At 39.8% G+C, this 19501-nt stretch overlaps 1 protein-coding gene across 2 annotated transcripts in view; it reads left to right on the top strand.

The window, feature by feature from the left end:
• Positions 1–19501, top strand: part of LMO3 (LIM domain only 3) — a 60697-nt gene that overhangs the window by 33780 nt on the left and 7416 nt on the right. For both annotated transcript variants that reach the window (XM_075553075.1, XM_075553074.1), the window contains exon 3: positions 16034–16159. In XM_075553075.1, coding sequence (XP_075409190.1) covers positions 16034–16159 — 126 coding nt within the window. The remainder of the gene's footprint in view (positions 1–16033; positions 16160–19501) is intronic.

A 19501-nucleotide genomic window follows, 5' to 3' on the forward strand; every position in this document is an offset into this window, starting at 1 on the left:
TTGGCTTGGCATTGATATAAATACATTCTTCTAACAGGTAAAGAACAAAATCTTCACAAATAGAAACTACCCATAACCCCCATGTGCCCTGTAGTTAACTGGCTAGAGAAGAATTGACCCCATGATTCCAGTCATCAAACTCTGTGCGAAGGTAAAATGTGCTAGAATGGAAGGGCAAAGTTCCTAACTTAGGTTCTTTTGGATTCCCACCCCCCCTTATACCAAAAAGAAAGGGAGGGGTACTGACCAAAACCCCTCAGGAACGAAGGTCTGGGTCACCCCAAAAGATAGATATATAATTCAAGAAATAAACCATTAACTTATATACAGATAGATAATACAAGAAATTAACAGTTAAATTATAAAGCAGTGAGGCACTAGCAGTCCTTCAAGGCTTGAGAGCTGCCAGTTGCCAGTCCCCTTCTGTAGAAAGAGCTGGGCTATATATACCCAGGCAGCAAACAGCAAGGCAGGTCCCCAACTGTCATCAACTGTCAGTCCCCAGCTCCAGAGATGAACATTCCAATCGTGTGGGCTTAAAGGGACCTCAACTTACAGCGACACAATCCACAGGCTAGGCATCCCACAGGTAGTGTACCCCTTTAAACTGAGGCACAGAACAAGCAAGGTGAGGCTCACCGAGCCATTTATCCCTCTGCCCTTCAGTTAATCCTACTTGTGTTTATCGGCCAGGCTGGCACAATAAACTATAGCAGGTACGTAGTTTGAACTTTTAAGAAAACAATAAGACAAGTCATGTGCCCTCTGCCTCTGGAGATTTTAGATTGGAGAGCACCAGATCTGCGACCAGCGACTCAAAGATTACAACAGAAAGGTTTTAAGAGCTATCATTTATAAGCAATTCTAAAGGTTCGGTAAACCAAAGTCACTGAATAGGCAACCCAAATCCCGAACTAGACTGTCTTCTGACTTATGGGATGGTCTGGTTTCGTAGTGGAGAAATTAGGCAGGGCAGGTGGAGGGAACAGGTAAATCACGGGTCTGCCATTTGGCCACATTAGTTACTTTGGGGAAGCAGAGAAGCAGCAATTAGGCTTGGGAGTAATGCTCCTCGGCTCGGTCCCCTAATACATTCCTTTCTTAATGTGACTTGATGTAGACAGAGTGAGGGTCTATCAGGTGTGAACAGCCCGGCTGCTCCGGGCTTGGAGTGGCCTCCAGACGGTGATTTGGCGATGTCAATCTAGTCATGCTTGATTTGGACACTTAACGTGGTAAAGCAGGATCTCTCTACCCCCGATCAACTTCTCAATTAGCGAGCTGCCTTGTGTAACGGCCTTGTTTTGCAGTCCCTCGGGGCGGCTTCAGGGGTCATTAGGGGAGAAAACTTCAGCACGAGCTCCAGCTCCAGCAATGCGAGGAGGGAGCCTAAGAGATTTTCTAAATACATATAACCCCCTTTCAAGTTGTTTGCTTTCATGGGATTGATTCTTGGCACATTAAGAAGCTTACAGCTCCGGTATCTTCTTTAAACTGCCCCCTTATCGCCTTTGCTGCTGACAGGTTTTGGGGTTTTTTTTTGACAGGCTGAGAGTAAAAAGAGATAACTAGTAGGTTAGTACTTTATTTATACACGTGGACACACACACACAGACACATGCCCATGTTCAAATACCTTTTAAGATTTCTTTTCAAGGCCACTGGTACCAGGAAATATCATCTGTCATGTGATTCTTTTTTTAAAAACATTTTATTAGGGGCTCATACAATTCTTATCACAATCCATTCTAATGCCTTCTTTTTCTATATTCAATATGTTGAGTTCAAAACCCTTATTTCTATTATGTCCAACTATATCCACTAATGATTTCAAATGGCTCCCACCTTATTCAATATTTTCTTTTAACCTCAAATAACATTAATAATATAGGTTAATGTGAGGATTTATTTTATTATTTTTTTGTGAGGATTTATTATGGTCATTGACAAACATTAAAATACATTTAACTAACATGATTTTTCCCTATCCATGATTTGGCTGAGAGCATAGGCCCAAGTTTCATAGGAAAAAAATTAAATATCAAAACTTCAAGTGCTGTTACACATAGTTTTTTTTTGTATTTCATAAAATATACCTGTATAGAGGAGTAATATCTTACAACAAAAACAGGAAATTGTTTTGAGAATTGAGCTTACTTCTTAGAAAACATTTACTTTAAATCATCATAGATTCTATATTTATAATTTTGTATTATCATATCTGCTCCTATTATTACATTAAGACAATTAGATCATCAGTGAATTTCACACCAAAGAATTTAGTAATGTAATGTTTTGAGAGTAAATTAATGTAATGTTTTGAGAGTAAATTAAAATACAAACTTGTTTTCCTAAAGTGGTTACCTATGTTTCTTACAAATATTTACTTTATTCATGAAAAAAAATAAAAGACTACTGTCTAGAAGGTTCCGAGTCCTGGAGTACAACTGCCTGGCCAGGGACTCCGAGGCTGTAATCTGTCCAGAAACAGCCCTCCACATGGTTCACACTGCAAGGAGCTGGTGGGGTCAAACGAAATCAGGGTCTTCAAATTACCGTTTTTTATCCGAATAGTTCAGTTACACTTCAACTGCCACAAAGAAGTACAGAATGTTAGAATCTTGTAAAACCAAAATGGCCCAAGAAGGAAAGGAAGGCCCAAGCCAAACTCCCTGCCAGGGATTCATTCTAACTCATCGAGACCCTAGAGGGCAGGAGAGAACTGCTGTGTGGTTCAAGACCAGAAATCCATTTATCGGCGTAGAAAGCCTTGTCTTTCTTCCTTGGTTTTGAATGGCTGACCTTGCTGATGGCAGTCCATCTCTTAGCCAGTATGCCCCAGTGCTCCTCCACTGAAGAACCGAGGCTGGAAGTCTCATTCCAAGCAATGGATAGCTTGGCATTGTTGAGGCCACCGTGCCATTTGCTGTCTAACGCAGAGAAGGATTACAGTAAATTAGGATGGACAACAGATTGGACAAACCGGACATATGGACACTTTTGCTATTATAGATAGTAACCACACCTACTTCCATTAATTCAGTTCCAACTAAGAGATCTATCTAGGGATTTGGATGCCATAAATTCTTATCAGGAAAGATAGCCTCCTCTTCCTCCCAGGGAGGAGCCAGGGAGTTGGACCACTGACCTCCATTTAGCAGTCCACTACTTACTCATCAGTACAGCCAGGGCTCCTGATATGATATATATGTGATATGATATGATATATAGATATATAGCTTTGAGAGTACTTCTTTGAAAAATTCAAGAAAAATTATCCATTAAAGTCCTAAAGAAACAAATGGCATTGGATATTAAATTCCTTTGCTAGAAAATACTTTAAAAAGAGAGGGGTGGGAGACACAATGTGAAGATTAGATGATTATTCTAAACCTGAACTAGGTGGCACTGCCATACTTAATGTCACTGGGTACACAAAGAGTTTGAGAAAGAGCTGGACTAACACTTTCTGATCTGTCTTGTGTGAGTGCTTTTCATTTATACAGTGATTTGTAAATCCATTGATGTTGATTAATTTCAGCGCATACTATCCCCACAGGATAGAGTAGAGCTACCTGCCAGTTTCCAAGGCTGTGGATCTTTACAGAAGCAGACAGCTGTATCTTTCTTTTGATGGGTTCGAAATGCCCACCTTTCCTTCAGCAAGCAAACACTTAGCTAAGAATGTCCCCAAACCAATTTCTCCTAAAAGAAAATGATCATGATTCTGTTGTTTCTTTAAAGAGGAAGATTTAAAATTAAAAAAGGAAAAACTGAATTCACGAGTCAATATCAAACTCAGAGCGTTGGACCAGTTAATTCTGACCTGACCCCCTGTGGAAAATTTTCATTTCCATCCCAGATATGCTGAATCAGAATCCACATTTTTAACAAAACCCCTCAGTGATTCTTATAGATCCCCAGGTGATTCTTATTGATCCTCAGTGACTCAAAGGTTCTTAAGTAGACAACGGGGGATCTTCTTAAAATATACCTAGGGTGGAAATGCACATTCTCAGTAAGGGGCCAAACCACACTGCATCAGTACAAAGTCCTGATTAGAGTGTAGCTTTAGCAAGTCTTTGGCTAGAGTGAGAATGAAAGTAGAGTCATTTAGAAATATTATCAAATTAACACGTGGGAAAATTACTAGAAAAAGATTACGACAGTAATACATGACCAAAAAAAGACCAGGAAATCAAGGCTAAACTCTTTTCCAGGATTAGCAGTCAAATAGGCCTGGTGGAGCTATCTGGAAGGACTGGCCTCTTCAGCACCTTGTCGGAGTTTCAAACCCACCAGCTCTTTCACTGGAGAAAGATGAAGCTCTCTAAATCCCTAAAGAGACACTATGAAAACCCAGTTTAGACTCTCCCAGAGTGGCGATCGGCCCCGTGGCGCTGGGTCTGATGTTTCGGTTTTTAATGGTTTACGTTTTGGGCTTCGTTCTCTTCCTACGCCCTCTTTGTGTCGTTGAAAGATTTCAGTGTTTGAAGTTCATTAATTATGAGCTTGGGGAAAACACGAATAAGGTATCTCTCCCTTTACCGGTTTTCTTTTAAACGTAAAGTGTGCAAAGAAAAGCCTGGGAAAGAAAGCCAGGACCTTGAGTTTGGAGTTTCGAAAGCGACAGTCAAGGAGGCTTTGTGGCAAAGTGGTGAAGCACACTGCTTCTAATGGAAAGACTGGCGGTTCAAACCTGTGTGGACGCACAGCCTGGAAACCCTGCAGGGCGGCCCCACTCTCTCCTGTAGGCTCTCTGTGAGTCCCAGGTGACTCACCTGCAACATAATCTTTCAGAAAGAAAAGCAGAAGATACCCACGTGTAATGATGACTTTTAGGAAAGTGTTATTCATTTTAATGCTTCCGTCTTGAAAGTTCTATTCGGTTTTGAACATTTTAAGACAAAGTTTTCCAACTGATTTGGTTGGCAGTTCAAGACCACCAGCAGCTCTGTGGGAGACAGACTGGGGTTTCTAATCTTGTAAAGAGTTACAGTCTTGGAAACCCACTGGGGCCACTATGAGAAAGCAGCGACTCAATGGCGCGACGAGAGAGGTTATTTTCTAGGGAAAGGAAAGAGCAATCGACCCACCGGCTTATGTCACCTGCCTTATTGTTTGTTTTACTGTTTCTTGTTCCACTTCTACTTCTGGGTGTTCTAGCCCATAACTATACGTTGATTGGATTTTAAAATTTACTTTATCACACCAGTGACTCCACCATTTTTGTGGCTCTAGCTACAGGCAATCTTTTTGAAGTCTAAGGTTTTCTGATTCTATATAATGTTGGTTCAATTTCTACATTTTCCCAGAAATCTGATATTCATCAAATGTGAAAGGAAAAAGAAATCAGTTTTACTTTTGTCTGAATGTCTTCCTAAGTTGATGGATTGCTCACAAAGAGCAGAAACACCCTCATCAGGCTTTCAAAAGAATGATATGAGAAGATATTCACAGTTCGCTCACCAAAATCAGAGTCTAATAGCAAACACCTTGCATAACAGAGTAGCATGTGAGGAAAGACATGACGCTTGTATGCGAGTCAACAATTGATCCTCTATCAGGGCGGTAACCTTAGACATTTAACAACCCCGCTCGTCTTAATTTTGCAGGGGAACATAGGACAGTATTGTAAGAGAAGGCTCAGATTGAAATAAGTAGAGCTGGAGTCTCATAGTAGCTCAGATACTAAGTAATTCTCTGCTAACTGCAAGGTTGGTGGTTCAAGCCTACCAGCAATTCCACAGGAGAACGATGAGATTGTCGCCCCTGTAAACACTCACAGCCTCAGAAACCGTACAGAGTGTGCTGTGAGGCAGAATCACCTTGCTGGCAGTGGGTTGTATGTGCCATGGGAGGCTTCTTTCCTTCTTTGTACTTCTGTAAAGAGTTACAGACTCAAAAACCCCAAATGGGGCAGTTCTACCCTGTCCTGAAAGGGTTGCTATGCGCCAGAGTCGACTTGATAGTGGTGGGTTTTGTTTATTTGGTTAATGGTGATGGTAGAACAAGAGCCAGGTTGCTCAACTTTTACTCCATTGTGCTTGTGACTACCTTCATGAAGCCGAAAGTGTATGTTTAGAAAGGAGTGAACACCGAATAAGCCTAATTCAAATGATTTGTATCCTTAACACCTATGTTATTAAAGTTTTAACTGACAATAAAATGTATCTGGCTTATATATATGATGGTGTTTTAAACCTCTAAGCCTAGAACTCTGTCTCTATTTGTGTGGAAAGGTGTGTGCATTGTAGAGACTAGGACACAGAGGAGATGAGGTCAGCACTGTCCAGGAGAAATACGATGGGGATCTACTTATTGATTTTAATTTTCTAGTAATATAAGGAAATCATTTAAAGATGAAATTAACATTAAATATATATTTTATTTCACAAAATGTATTCCAGAGATTATCATTGGGATATATAATCAATATTTTTAAATTTATAGATTAATCACATACTTAGGTGTCTGCCAAACTTTGAATTATGGGGTCTCTCCCTGCAAACCGGAATTGTGCTGGGGGGTGTGTAGGACTTTGTAGTATGCATTTTTCCCATGAGGTGAGTAGTAACAAACAAATTGCTCTGTGTTAGAGCACCCAGTGGTGTCACCTGGGAAGGTTCTCTCTGGTCACAATGACTTTTTTCGTAAAAGCCGTTTCACTCGAACCTCATTTTTTTTGTGATGGCCAACTTAAGAGAAAAGTGTGGGGCTGTGAAACTTTGTTTCCTGCTTGGGAAAAAGCTGGAGAGACTTGTGATGGTAAATACAGCTTACAAGGATAGCACTGTGGAAAAAAACTCAAGTTCAAGTGTACAAGTGATTTTCACTTTTCAAAAAAAGGTGAAATGTCAATTGATGCTAAGCCTTATTTGGGACATTCATCTGCTTCCTGAAAGGACAAAAATGTCGCCTCATAGTGCACTTGGAGGCCATTCCACCAAAGCATTCCACTGTTAATCAAGCTTTCTATCCAGCCCAGTGGTTCTCAACTTTCCTAAAGCCGTGACCCTTTAATGGAGTTCCTCGTGTTGTGATGACTCACCAACCATAAAATTATTTTCTTTGCTATTTCATAACTGTAATTTTGCTACTGTTATGAATCATAATGTAAATATCTGATATGCAGGATGTGGTTTCAATGTTACAAATTGAGCATAATTAAAGCATAGTGATGAATCACAAATATGTAATTATATATTGTGAGATATTTATTTCTAATGACAAATCAATGAAATTTTGTGGTGTAACATGGCTAACAGTCTTCATGCCGGGTACTCATATGTGGGCATATCTGCATGTGGGTGGGCCTGCCTGGAGATGGACAGAGGAGCGGTGTCTCAGTTCCTAAGATCATCAGAAATATGTGTTTTCTGATGGTCTTAGGTGACACTTGTGAAAAAGTTAGGGGTCACGACCCACAGGTTGAGAACCATTGATTTAGAGGTGCTGAAAAGATTGCCTAACAGTATGAGACCAAAGAAGACCTGATTTGTGGCAGACAGGGGATAGGCTTTGCCACCACGACAATGCAGCTGCTCGTGTAGCTATCTCTGTGCCAGTTTGGGCCCAAAACAGGGTGCCTCTTTTTCCCCACATACCTTACTGACCTATCCTTGCTCTGTGTCACTTCATTTTGTTTCCATGAATGAAGAGTGACATGAAAGGACAACGATCTGATCACATAGAAGAGGTGAAGAAAAAAATGAGGGAAGTGCGGTCAGACAAAAAATAAATCTGTTTTTTTGGGGGGGCAGGGGGTTACACCCTTGTATAATCACACGACAGTACATATCATATTAGTTGAACCACATTTTGCGGGATTGAGAGTCATGGTCTATGGAACTACAGGCAGTGGGTGAAATCAACGTGCCTTCTCAGTTGATTGGAGGTAGGAAAGGGACCAACTTTGTGCTGAACTTAAAGGTCTACACTAAAGAATTAGAGGCTATTTGGGGGGATTTGATTTTGTTGTTCTTTGATTTAACTGGCCTTTTCCCCCCTTAATTAACTCAAGTCCAAGGTAATCTGTTTTGAATCATTCTAAAAATTGGGTAGATTCTGTGACTGTGATGGCAGGGGCTTCGAACCAAACATTCAGGGAAATTCACTAAGCTATAGATTAGTGATAGACTCCTCGACACGGACTGTAGTTGTAACAATGAATCAATTCTTAGTCTCGTTCTTAGTCCATCCTTTACCTGAAACATAATTTTACATTCAAGAATAACCATGGCTTCCCCCCAGATCTTTCTTCGCCCTTAATAGGCAGTCCTGCGTTGCAAACATCCTGTTTGTAAACAAAACCTTCTTATCCTTTAAACGAGGTTCAAACCAACTCTTAGCACATCTGTGATGGCGAAGGAAACAAAACAAGAAGTCTGAAATTTTACAATTTAAGTGATTTGTCACAGTAACTGGAACCAGAAAGATCATGGGCCAAACTCTGGAATGGAAGAGGCATATATAGGCAATTTGGAACCTTCTGCATGAGACTAGAATATTGGTGGGGACCCATAGGAGGCCTGGTGGTATAGTGGTTAAGCATGATGCTTATGATTGGCAGGTGGAAACCATTATCAGCTCCTCAGGAGAAAGACTGCTTTCCACTCCCATAAACAGTTTACAGTCTCAGAAACCCATGGTGGGTCACTGTGAGTCATCATTGACCTGATGGCAGTTATATATATATATACACATATACATATACATATACATATACATATACATATTTATATGTAATTTGTGGAGAGCCAGGCACAAAGCCATATTGTTGACCACCATCTTTGAAGCTCTGCTTAAATGTTATGTAAATTTGCCCTCACTTCGAGATGATTGAAACAACTGCATTGCATGAGATAGCCTTCTTTACAATTACCTTCACTTGCAAAGTGTATAGTAGTTCTCAATCTGTGCATCACAATCCCTTTGGGGATTGAACAACTCCTTCACAGGGGTCACCCGATTGATAACAGTAGCAAAATTACAGTTATGAAGTAACAACGAAAATAATTTTATGGTTGGGGGGTATCACCATGAGGTGCTGTATTAGAGAGGTGCGGCATTAGGAAGGTTGAGAACTACTGTTTTAAGTCATTGCCAATGCTTTTGGTCTTTTCTTGCGTTAAACCTAGGTTTGCAAACTTAGCCCATCATTGGAATCATCTGGGGATCTGGTGAAACTAAACTCCTGGGCTCTGTTTACAACCCAATCAATCAGAATCTCCGAGGGGAGGAGCTCAGGGGTTTGTAGTTCAAGCAGATCTGCAGGTGATTCCAACGCCACGCAAGTTTGGGAACCAGGCTCTAAAGTAGGAGAACTGTATGCAGCTGTTGAAACGGACCTAGAAATTCTTAAACAATTAGGAATAGACATGTATTTGTAGCCTAGGTGTCACCTGTTCCCTGTGTAATATTCAGTATAGACCCCAAGATTAATAATAAAAATTAAATCCCCTCTTCTCTTGCTGACAACAAAATTGCCATTAATTTCTGCTTGGAGAAGCACTATAGGGCAGAGTAGAATGCTGTCTCTTTAGGGTTTCCGAGGCAGTCATGCTTTATGGGAACAGATAGCCTCATCTTTTTTCCATGGAGTGACTGGTAGGTTTGAAACACCAACCTTGTGTTTAGCAGTCCAAAATTTAATCCAGTACACCATCAAGGCTCCTTCCCTCTTGCTTCTAAAAAAAGAAGAAAGAAACCAAGCAAAATTGACTGCCATCGAGTCAAATCTGGATTCTGACTAAGGAAATGTGCTCAGCAGAGTAGAAATGCACCCTATGGTTTCTGAGGCTGTATATTTTTATGGGACACAAAACCTCATCTTTCTCCTGAGGGGTGGCTGCTGGATTCCAACTTCTGACCTTGAAGTTAGCAGCCCAGTGCATAACCCACTATGTCACCAGAGTTCTTCTTTTACCAATTCTACCACCATGTTGTTTGAATGGCCTGGATCATGAATCTGCACAGTAAGGTCCACTAGTCGTTGGTAGGTGTTTGGTTCGGATTTGAAAACCTCAGTTTTACACTATACTGAGGCTCTGCAGTTTTGAGGAGCATTTTGCCTCAGCACAGAAGGCAGACAATATTATTCTCTGAAGGATACAATTAAAATCCCATTTCACCAATATGAAGCATCTGCCATCCAGGTCATATTGTTCGAAGCAAATGTTCTCATCTTCTATTTGTTTGATATTTTATAAACATTTCTTAGATAAAGCTCAATTTTGAGGATTTCTAGGCTCCTACTTACCCTCCAACATCAGCCTGAGAGACTCCCTTTCTGTGAGTGTCCACAAGTCTCCTTCCTTTGGAAAGGGGCGCTGTCATTCGGGAGGTGCTGAAACTGGCACGGCTTTCCGACAACTGACCTATTGCCCTGGGTCACCAGGCCCGCTGCAGCAAAGACCCCATGATGTTCACTTAGCATCACTGACTCATACCTTGCGCATACTGGGCATATACTTTTACTCTAAAGTGTTTCTTGAATCTGAGCTGTCTGTCTGTGCCAAGAGCTACCTCTAGAATTCCTGGTAGTAAATTTTAAACTTTAAGATGTTTATGTAGTTAGATAATAGGTCTTATTTACTTTTTCATCTCACCTTTCCTTTCCTTTCTGACCCTGTAATACCTAGGTCCATGAGAGAGCTTCAAAAAGTGTGTGCCAAGATTGAATTACAAGTCATGGAATTTTCCAAAAATTTTTTTGAAACCCCTTGCCATGTGTGTATGCACACACATGTCATAAAATTATTTTATGTATCTGCTTGTCATAAGCTGATTATATTCATAAGGAAAATATCCCATAAGAGCTGATCTTATTAATCTAAATTAAAGTTAACTTCATAAAACAAAAGTATTTACTTATGAAATTATTAATTTCTATGTTTCCTGTAAACAGAAACTGTATCTAGTTCGTTTAAAATGTAGTCAACCTTTTGCATTCTTAGCTTAATTTTAGGAAAATTCAAAGTCCATCTATGTATTTACTACAAATAGATGGTAAGCCTAATTATGGAACAGTTCAAAATAAGGTTAAGCTTTTAAAAAAAATTTTCCTTTTAACTCTCACCGTATCTTTATCTCTATGACAGTGAAGTAAATACTAGGACCCCAGAGGAGAGAACTCAGCAGGTTAAGTTTTCTTTAGCTTTGTAGTGGGTGAGCTTTTTAAGTTTAAAACAAAAGAATGGAATGTTTAAAGTGTTTTCATTTTCTATCACTTTGTTCTTTGGTTTAAAATGTGAAAAGGGAGAGGAGATGAGAAGGATATTTGTAATAGACAGAAAAGCAATTGCCCTTCTCAATCTGTGGAAATGTTCTATTCCTTAACATAACATATTCCATGAAACTTCACCATCCAGCAGTCAAAAGTTAAAGCTCTTTTCAATTGATGACAATTTCATGTCCTTTCAAAATCAAAATTGCCTTTCTCTTTACATCTATAGTTATTCTAGAGAAAGGATTTTTTATCTTGGTTTGTTTATATCACATAGGAGGATAATTAACTCAGTGATCCTCAATCTCTTTTTAAAAACATTAACAGTTAAATTCATAGGTACTAAAGTCACTAAATGAGAACTGCTCCAGTACTAGAAAAGTTGATCTTTGTTCAGAATGGAGATTTACCGCCGGAGTATTTCTTTATCTATTTTCCCTCAAATAATAAATTCATTTGAGTCAAATATCATGCTTTTCATTGGCTGGGGAGACTTTGATTTAGTGTCTTCAGCCACTGACCTGGTACAAAATCTATAGAAGCATCTGGTGCTGTAAAATCAAAGACACTAATACAATGAACACTCATTTTTGCCCCCACGGCCTGTAGTAAACCATATTCATGGTTGCTGTGTGAAATGGTTGTATGTCTCGTTTTTCCCTACCCCCACCATCAGGGACTGTGGGAACGGGCAGCTGCTAACCCATACAGAAGTCACCTGACTCAGGATTATGCCGCAAGAGCTGTTGGGCATTTAGTACAAACAAAACTTCCTGGGGATCTTTAAACAATATAGATGAATATTGTCTTAGTTGTTGCCATGCCTTCCGCACATGAAAAATATGAAGTAATATTTCTGCACGCATGCACACCACATGGTGATGTGTTATACAACACGCAGTTAGGCTATTTTTTGCTTGAAACTTATCTCCAAATTTTCATCTTTTTTATCTTCATGCCTTTGTTTAGATTGTCAATATTGCGTAGCCAACACAAAAGTAGAGCAGAAAAGGGACCCAAGTGTCCTCTGGGATTTCTGCAGATCATACTATGCGCTGACAGTGTGTGACGATGGTTGGCCCCTTTTATATCGCAGGTGTAGTTGTGGGAGTGTGTTAGAAACAAGATAAAGGTTCTACTCACAGCCTACTATGAGGATAAATGGTAGGCTGCAGTCTAGCCCCTACATTGGTAAATTAACCTGTGGTCTATCTTAGTAGGAAGACCCCGTGGGACAGTGTCTAAAGTACTCAGATGCTAGCCAAAAGGTCAGCACTTAGAACCCCCCAGCTGCTCTGTGGTTGAAAGATCTGCCACTTGTGAAGATATGCAGCCGTAGGGAGCCTAGGGCCATTCTACTCTATGCTGCCAGGTTGCTGTGAGTCAGAAGAGACTCCAGGTTAATGGGGCTTTTTTGTTGTTGCTGCTTTATCTTTTTAAAATTTTGTACCTTAACAATAGGTAAGATATCTTAAAATAAGCCACGTAGATCAACAACCTTAATTTTTTCCCCTTACCTTAAATTTAGAGATAGTACTCTATGATTACTTTAGGTCAAAAATCTCATAAGACTTCTATGTTTAAACCTTCTTTCTCATGTCCTACCAAGAAGTCTTTGGCCCTCATCTTATGTAGAGAGCGAGATTGTACAAGCCCTGTAAACAAGACTTTACAGCGACCTGTGGGGTAAACAGAAGGGTGGGCCAATGTTCACATCCCTGTATGGAGTCTCGGAGAGAATGAGAAGGAAACGGTTGTAAGAACGTCCAGAATTATGAGGAGTTTAAATCAAATAGGTAATTAGAGACTCTTCTTGAGTATGTCTGAGATATATCTGGGGTGGAGGGAACTTATAACTAACTTAAGCTTAATTGATACCCTTGAATGTGCCTTTTACCCGAGAACCCAATGTTATATTCGAAAACCAATGGAGACCACCATGTATTTTGAGAGCGTTGTTTTAGAGACTAGGACGCTGCTTCTTTCCCCTGACGCATCTTGTGTTTTTCCCACGGCGGAAGAAAGAACATGTGGCTCTCGAATGATCTCTTGATCCTTGGGCAAAACAGGGGCGGGGGGGGGGGGGGGGGGGCGGGAGAAACAGTCTAACAAATGCATCGGTTTGCAGTAAATTAGATCAGATTTCCGCATCTCCGCACTCGGTCTGTGAGCTGACAGTTCAGTAAAATGTTCCCTTGTAAGGTTCGGCCTCTTAGGAAAAGGGGCAATAATTCATCATTAGGATTTCAGAGTCCAGGTGTGGATGGAAACTGATGGAGCCTCCAGTGAGGCAGGAAAAGTGCATGGAAGAAGAAAATTTTATCTGAAGCCTAATTCCCTGGTTACAGCAGAGAATAATTAAGATAATATTGCTTCAAGAGTCCTTTAATGATTAAAAATCACATATGCAGAATCCATAAATTGGAGGGCAACAAATTGGAGGGCTGCAGCGGCAGAGAGCTGTTTTGTGCACAGTGTACTGGAAGCGCACTAGTGGCAGCGCACAGTACGGCAGCCACCAGAGACCGGCCCATTCCAAGGACTTTGTTTAGATGTAACAAATCATTTGTCTGTTATTAACCCAGAGCTTGTAATTATGCAGATTGCCATAGATTTTCCTGGGCCTGGAAGTGAGATTGGGGGTTGTTCACGGGCTCGCAGGCAGCTCAGGGCTGGCCATGCATTACTGAACTTACCACATTTATCATGTTGACTGATGGCAGCAGAAGCAGGTCTCAGGTCCCAGTGGTTAATGTAGTGGGTAATTAACTGTCATTTGCCTAGTAATAGGCTGATGATCAATGGTTTGTGTGGAAACAAATTCTAATCAGGTAGCTGATAAATGCTCAGCTAGCGAGAGCATTTGGAATTGGGGAAAACTATGTCCAGAATTTCAAAATGGCATTGTGGGTTTATGTTTATTAGGTGCAAGCAAACTGAGGAATTCCGGGAAAAAAAAACTGCTTTATCTCATATTAGCCATATTTTATAGCCACACATAAATCTATATTCATGGAATAAAAAACAACTTCAAAAACTGCCTTATTACCTTAAAAAAAATTACAGAACAGAAGAAGCAAACGGCACACAAGAGCGTTGTGACCCCTGAATAGACCATGTAAAATGCCCTGGGAAAGGAATAGGAGACGTTGGCATGAACTAAAACCTTTTGACAAAAGGGTGGAATGGAAGCACTCATTTGCGATGGCTCTTTTTCTTAATGATGCCGGCACGCGAGGCAAAATAATGCATTTTCAAGGATGCTCTTTTCCACGAAATATTATTTCTCAAAACAGGGAGTGCAAACAGGAAATAAAGGTTATTGGAAGTATAGTCCTTAAAGTAAACGTCGTAAAAAAGAGCTTTTAAGGAAAATACGTGCCTAACGGCGGGGAATTTAATTTTCTTGAATCTCAAACTTGCTCACTTCTTATCAAGCACACAGATTATGCTAAGTGCTTGAAATAGTTGCAGTTTCTACCCTCATGGCGCTTATGTTCTTCAAAAGACAGGCTAATAGTAAGTAGCCTGAGCACATACATTCATTACACAGGTTTTGCTAGAGACTTAGAATTCGTGCTCAGAACTCTTTCCAACCGCTGTCATTGGTCTATGAGAGGGACTGGTTATAAACTTGAGAATGAATATGCATGTGCCTTAAGCAAAGACGAATCTTTGGAGCATGGAGAAAGTAATAAGACGGGAAACTTCACGTTTGTGCATAATCCTTAAATTCAGTAAAATGAAAGGCTACAATTTCGTAAAGTACATTTTTATAACTAAAATGAGTTTTCTGCATAGCACCTTTGAATTCATTAGCTTAGAGCTGCTTTTAATTTGGTCTTTCCCACGAGAGCCATTATGTTTTACTCCTGTCAGCCTGATGCTGGGGAGAGAGAGAACTGGCAGATGCGGTGTTTTTTAATTCTAGTTCCCTTCTTAGTTAGAAAGTGCATTAACTACTGTGCACAGAGTAGTATCTATCATAATTCTTCACCACCATTAACAACTTTAAATAAACTTGGCTTAAATATTGCAGGCGCCAGCGGATAAAATATTTCCCCTCCCATTATGGAGCTATGTAGACTTTTTATTGCATGCCATTTTTTAGATCATTACAGAAATTGTTGTCAGGAATCTACAGCAAATAGGATTTTTTTAAAACACATTTATTTCCCCGACAATTCCAATGGTTCTAACAGTATATTATGCTTCCATACCTAGTCTAGCTATATGTAGTTTACAGCCTCATTTACTTTAATGTGCTACCTGAATAACATAATCATAGCTATACCTATGGTATAGGGCCATAGGTGCAGGCGTCTCTAATGTTTTTTGACTGTTTAAATGGCTTGTTCATAAGTGTTCTTTTAATAATAATGGTAAACTTTTTAGTAACTTGATGTTTGAAAAAAGAAGGGTGTCTTTGAAGTGAGTTTCTTTTCTCACTAAAGTGCTTAGTGTGTGGCAATAAGATCAAAGTGACACCACTTTAACTTCAATGTGTGCTTTAATAAGTGGGAGATTTTTGCCATGAATTCAACCCAGTTGATTTCTGTGTGATTACATCAACTGCCTAATGTGCCTGCCTTTGCCTTTTCTTCCCGAGCATGATGAGCCTTTCATCCAGAGGGGTCAAATGAGAATGCGCTGCAGAGGAGTTTGTATGCATACACCTAGGCTAAGAAGATCGCCTGGGTATCGAAAGGGATTGTGTACCGAAAGCTTTACAAGGTCTATTCACATTCTCCGCACAACCTCAGAGTTCTGGTAAGAGTTTGAAAAGAAACATGTTTCTTGTTGTAGGCTCTTCGGTGTAACTGGAAACTGTGCCGCCTGCAGTAAGCTCATCCCTGCCTTTGAGATGGTGATGCGTGCCAAGGACAATGTTTACCACCTGGACTGCTTTGCCTGTCAGCTTTGCAATCAGAGGTAAACAGATTTCATCAGCTTTATCAAGGAAAAGGGGGGGGGGAAAGGATATCACTTTGTACTGATTATTTAATGTGGAAATTATATTACTACATTGAAAGCAATTAATCCCCACATTTCTCTTTTCTACAAACATTTCCTCTGACACCAGAAACAAACCACGGAGGAGGAGAAAGCACACCCCTAGACTCTGGCAGACAGTGACACATCATGTAATACCATTTGATCAAAAACGAAAACACTTCTGTAAACTTTGGTCTTCTTGTTCCCTTTTTCTTTTATTGATTTTCTATCTCTTACAAAGTACCTTTAAAATATCTTTACTTTTTGCACTACTCTGAGCAAACAACATTTCCATGCTGCAAGTATTCAGGAATGTGTGGCATGCGTTTTATTGACGCGTTCATCGTCTCCTAGCTGCAGTGCCTATTGCTTATCTTGAATTGTAAGCTTGTTGTATCTGTACTGTTTAAGACTTTCCCCCCAGAATGTCTTTGGAAATGTAGGCGGCCATAGCGATTCATTGAACAGCCATCAGCATTGGAGAATAGAAAGAGTATCTCACTGGGAAGCTAGAGACCTACATTCTAGTCTGCCACGAACCCCGTGAGACCACAAGCCAGCCACCTCTCCTCTCTGGACCGCTGTTGTCTCATTTGTAGCATAGGAAGCCAGGTCACTCCATTTCAGAGAACTCTCAGCTTAAAAGTATTAGGACTCATTCCAGGTTTTCCTTATTGAAATGTGTAATGATTACTTCCGTTGAAAACTCCATAAAGCTGGTCCATGTAAGAAATGTAAATGAGGCTCCAACATTTAAATGTAGATAGCATTACAATTTTACTATTTAAGAAATTAATACATTTGATTGGTTTTAAGGAAAATAAATTAAGTAAGAAGGTTTGAGATAACACCTATACAGAGTGGATGACCAGTGAATATGGTTGTTAGGTGCTGCCAGTCGGTCCCAATAGCAACCCTGAGTACAATGGACCCAAACAACGCCCAGGCCCGTGCCAGGTTCACAAGTGTTCTTATATTTGGTTTCCAACTTTTGTGTTCCAATCACCAATAATTATCAATGCTTCTTGGTTGCACTTAATATCAGTTGAGTCAAATTCTCAGTCTTGGGATTTTTCCCTGGCAAATATTTTCAATGAAGTCTTCTATTTGAGATCTTGTAGGGTAGTACAAAGGTACTTTAAAGAGTTTGTGGAAAAAAAATAGAATTAAAAGAGAATGAATTTCCCCTTAAGCTTTTTGAAGCCTCCTCATAGAATAAACAGTATCTTTTAGAGGGAGAACTGGATTCAGCTTTCATTCCCACCATATCTTAAACTTGAATGTGTTTCCCAATCCCTTTGAACTTGGTTCCCGCACGTGTATAATGCAGACACACTCATACCTATCACGAGGATCCCTGTGGCATCGTGGGTTCCACGCTGGGCTGCTAACCACGAGATCAGTAGTGCCAACCTACCAGCCACTCCGTAGGAGGAAAATGAGGCTTTCTGACCCTTTGAAGACTTACACCCTCACAAATTCAAAAGGAAAGTTCTACTCGGCCCCACTGAGTCATTACCACCTCGATGGCAGTTTCATTTCTTTATATTTTTTAATTTAGTACTGTAATCTGGACTTCGAAACTTAAATGAAATAAATATACATTAAGTACCAGGAATGAGATTGGTTCTCTAAAATTAGTTATTTTGCTTTGGTATTTTAAAATGTATCAAATAATATTTCATTTCATTTTCACACAAGATATATATCACCTTAGCTTATAGGTGCTCAGAATGGAGTTCAATATAACAAACAATATATAACTTACCTTATAAATAACGTAAGAAATCATCATCTAACATTTCAATGTGGCATTTCCAAGCTCGAAAAACCCACTGGCATCAGGCTGATGCTGACTCCTATCCACCCTACAAGGCGAAGTAGAACTGCGCCTGTGGATTTCTGAGATGGGAACTCTGTAGAGGAATAGAACAGCAGATTTTTCTTCTGGGAAACGGCTGCTGGTTCCAAACTGCTAACCTTGCAGATTGCACCCCAATGCAGAAGGAAACTGGCAAATGCACATTGGTTTTTTGGTATGGATACAAAAACACAAATCTCCACGCACGTACATAAGCCATGAACCAAAAACCAAACTCACTGCCGCCGAGTTGTTGCCAACTCATGGCAGACCTATTGGGCAGGGTAGCACTGCCCCCTGGGCTTCCAGCACTGCGACCTATGGAGTGGACAGCCTGCCTGTCTCTCAGGGGCAGCAGGTGGTTTCCAACACCTCCACTTGTATCCAGTGTGCCGCCGGGGATCCATTGACATTTATATTTTAAATGTTTATACATTTTGAAGGTGTGCTAGCAATAAATTTAGAATATTTTTCATTTAGTTGTCAAATTGATAAACTAATAACAGCAACTACAAATATAGTTTTTTGCTACAATAACACTTACTGCCTTTCTGCTTATAGACAGTTACATATTCCAAGTAGAAAGTTTAGAAAATAGAAAACCAAAAAGAAAATTGCCTGATGTCTCATTATTCTCAAAGAAAATTCGTATGCATATATGTGACAAATTGCATACAGTGCATATTTTAAATGAAGCAGCTTTTGAAAAAGTAACACATGACTCTATAAACTCCTAATGTTTGGACTTTTTAATGTAATATATTTCCAGGTCCTTTATATCGCTCCTTAAAAATTCTTATGAGATATTTTAAAGTTTTATACATTCAGCTTTATGTCTAAGACATCACTTGCTGTTTACTTAATTATTCTTCTAGTATCAGATGCATCATATCAAAATTATAAGTATAATATAGACTCCATAAACAAATACTTAAAGCTGTGTTAAAATTAATTCACAAGAGTATAATTAATTGGAAACCGTTGATAACATTATGAAGACTTATGTACATAGCCCAAATGTTCACCAGAAATGTGTCCCAAACATCGTCACACCAGTAATGCGCCAGATTACACATTCCCTCACATCCTCATGAACATTGAGAATTGGTGTTTAAAGAGAAATTTTTGTGACTGTGAGGAATGAAAAGTATCCTATCACAATTTTTAATTAGCATTTATCTGATGGGTTGAGAATTTATTTTTCCTTTTAAAGAATTGCCTGTTTATATCCTTTGCCCATTTTTCTTTTGGGGAAAAATAGCTTCACCCATCTTATCCATCTTCGATACAGAAAATTAAAACATCATTCAAGAGCTAGACCCAACCTAAATTCTATTAGGATGCAAAGTAACTGTACGTTGTTCGTGCTATTTCCAGATCCTCGGTCAAATTCATTTCACCATGGAACTGAAAGGTTG

This window comes from Tenrec ecaudatus, chromosome 6 (genome assembly GCF_050624435.1).
Source record: "Tenrec ecaudatus isolate mTenEca1 chromosome 6, mTenEca1.hap1, whole genome shotgun sequence".
NCBI classification, from domain to species: Eukaryota; Metazoa; Chordata; class Mammalia; order Afrosoricida; family Tenrecidae; genus Tenrec; species Tenrec ecaudatus.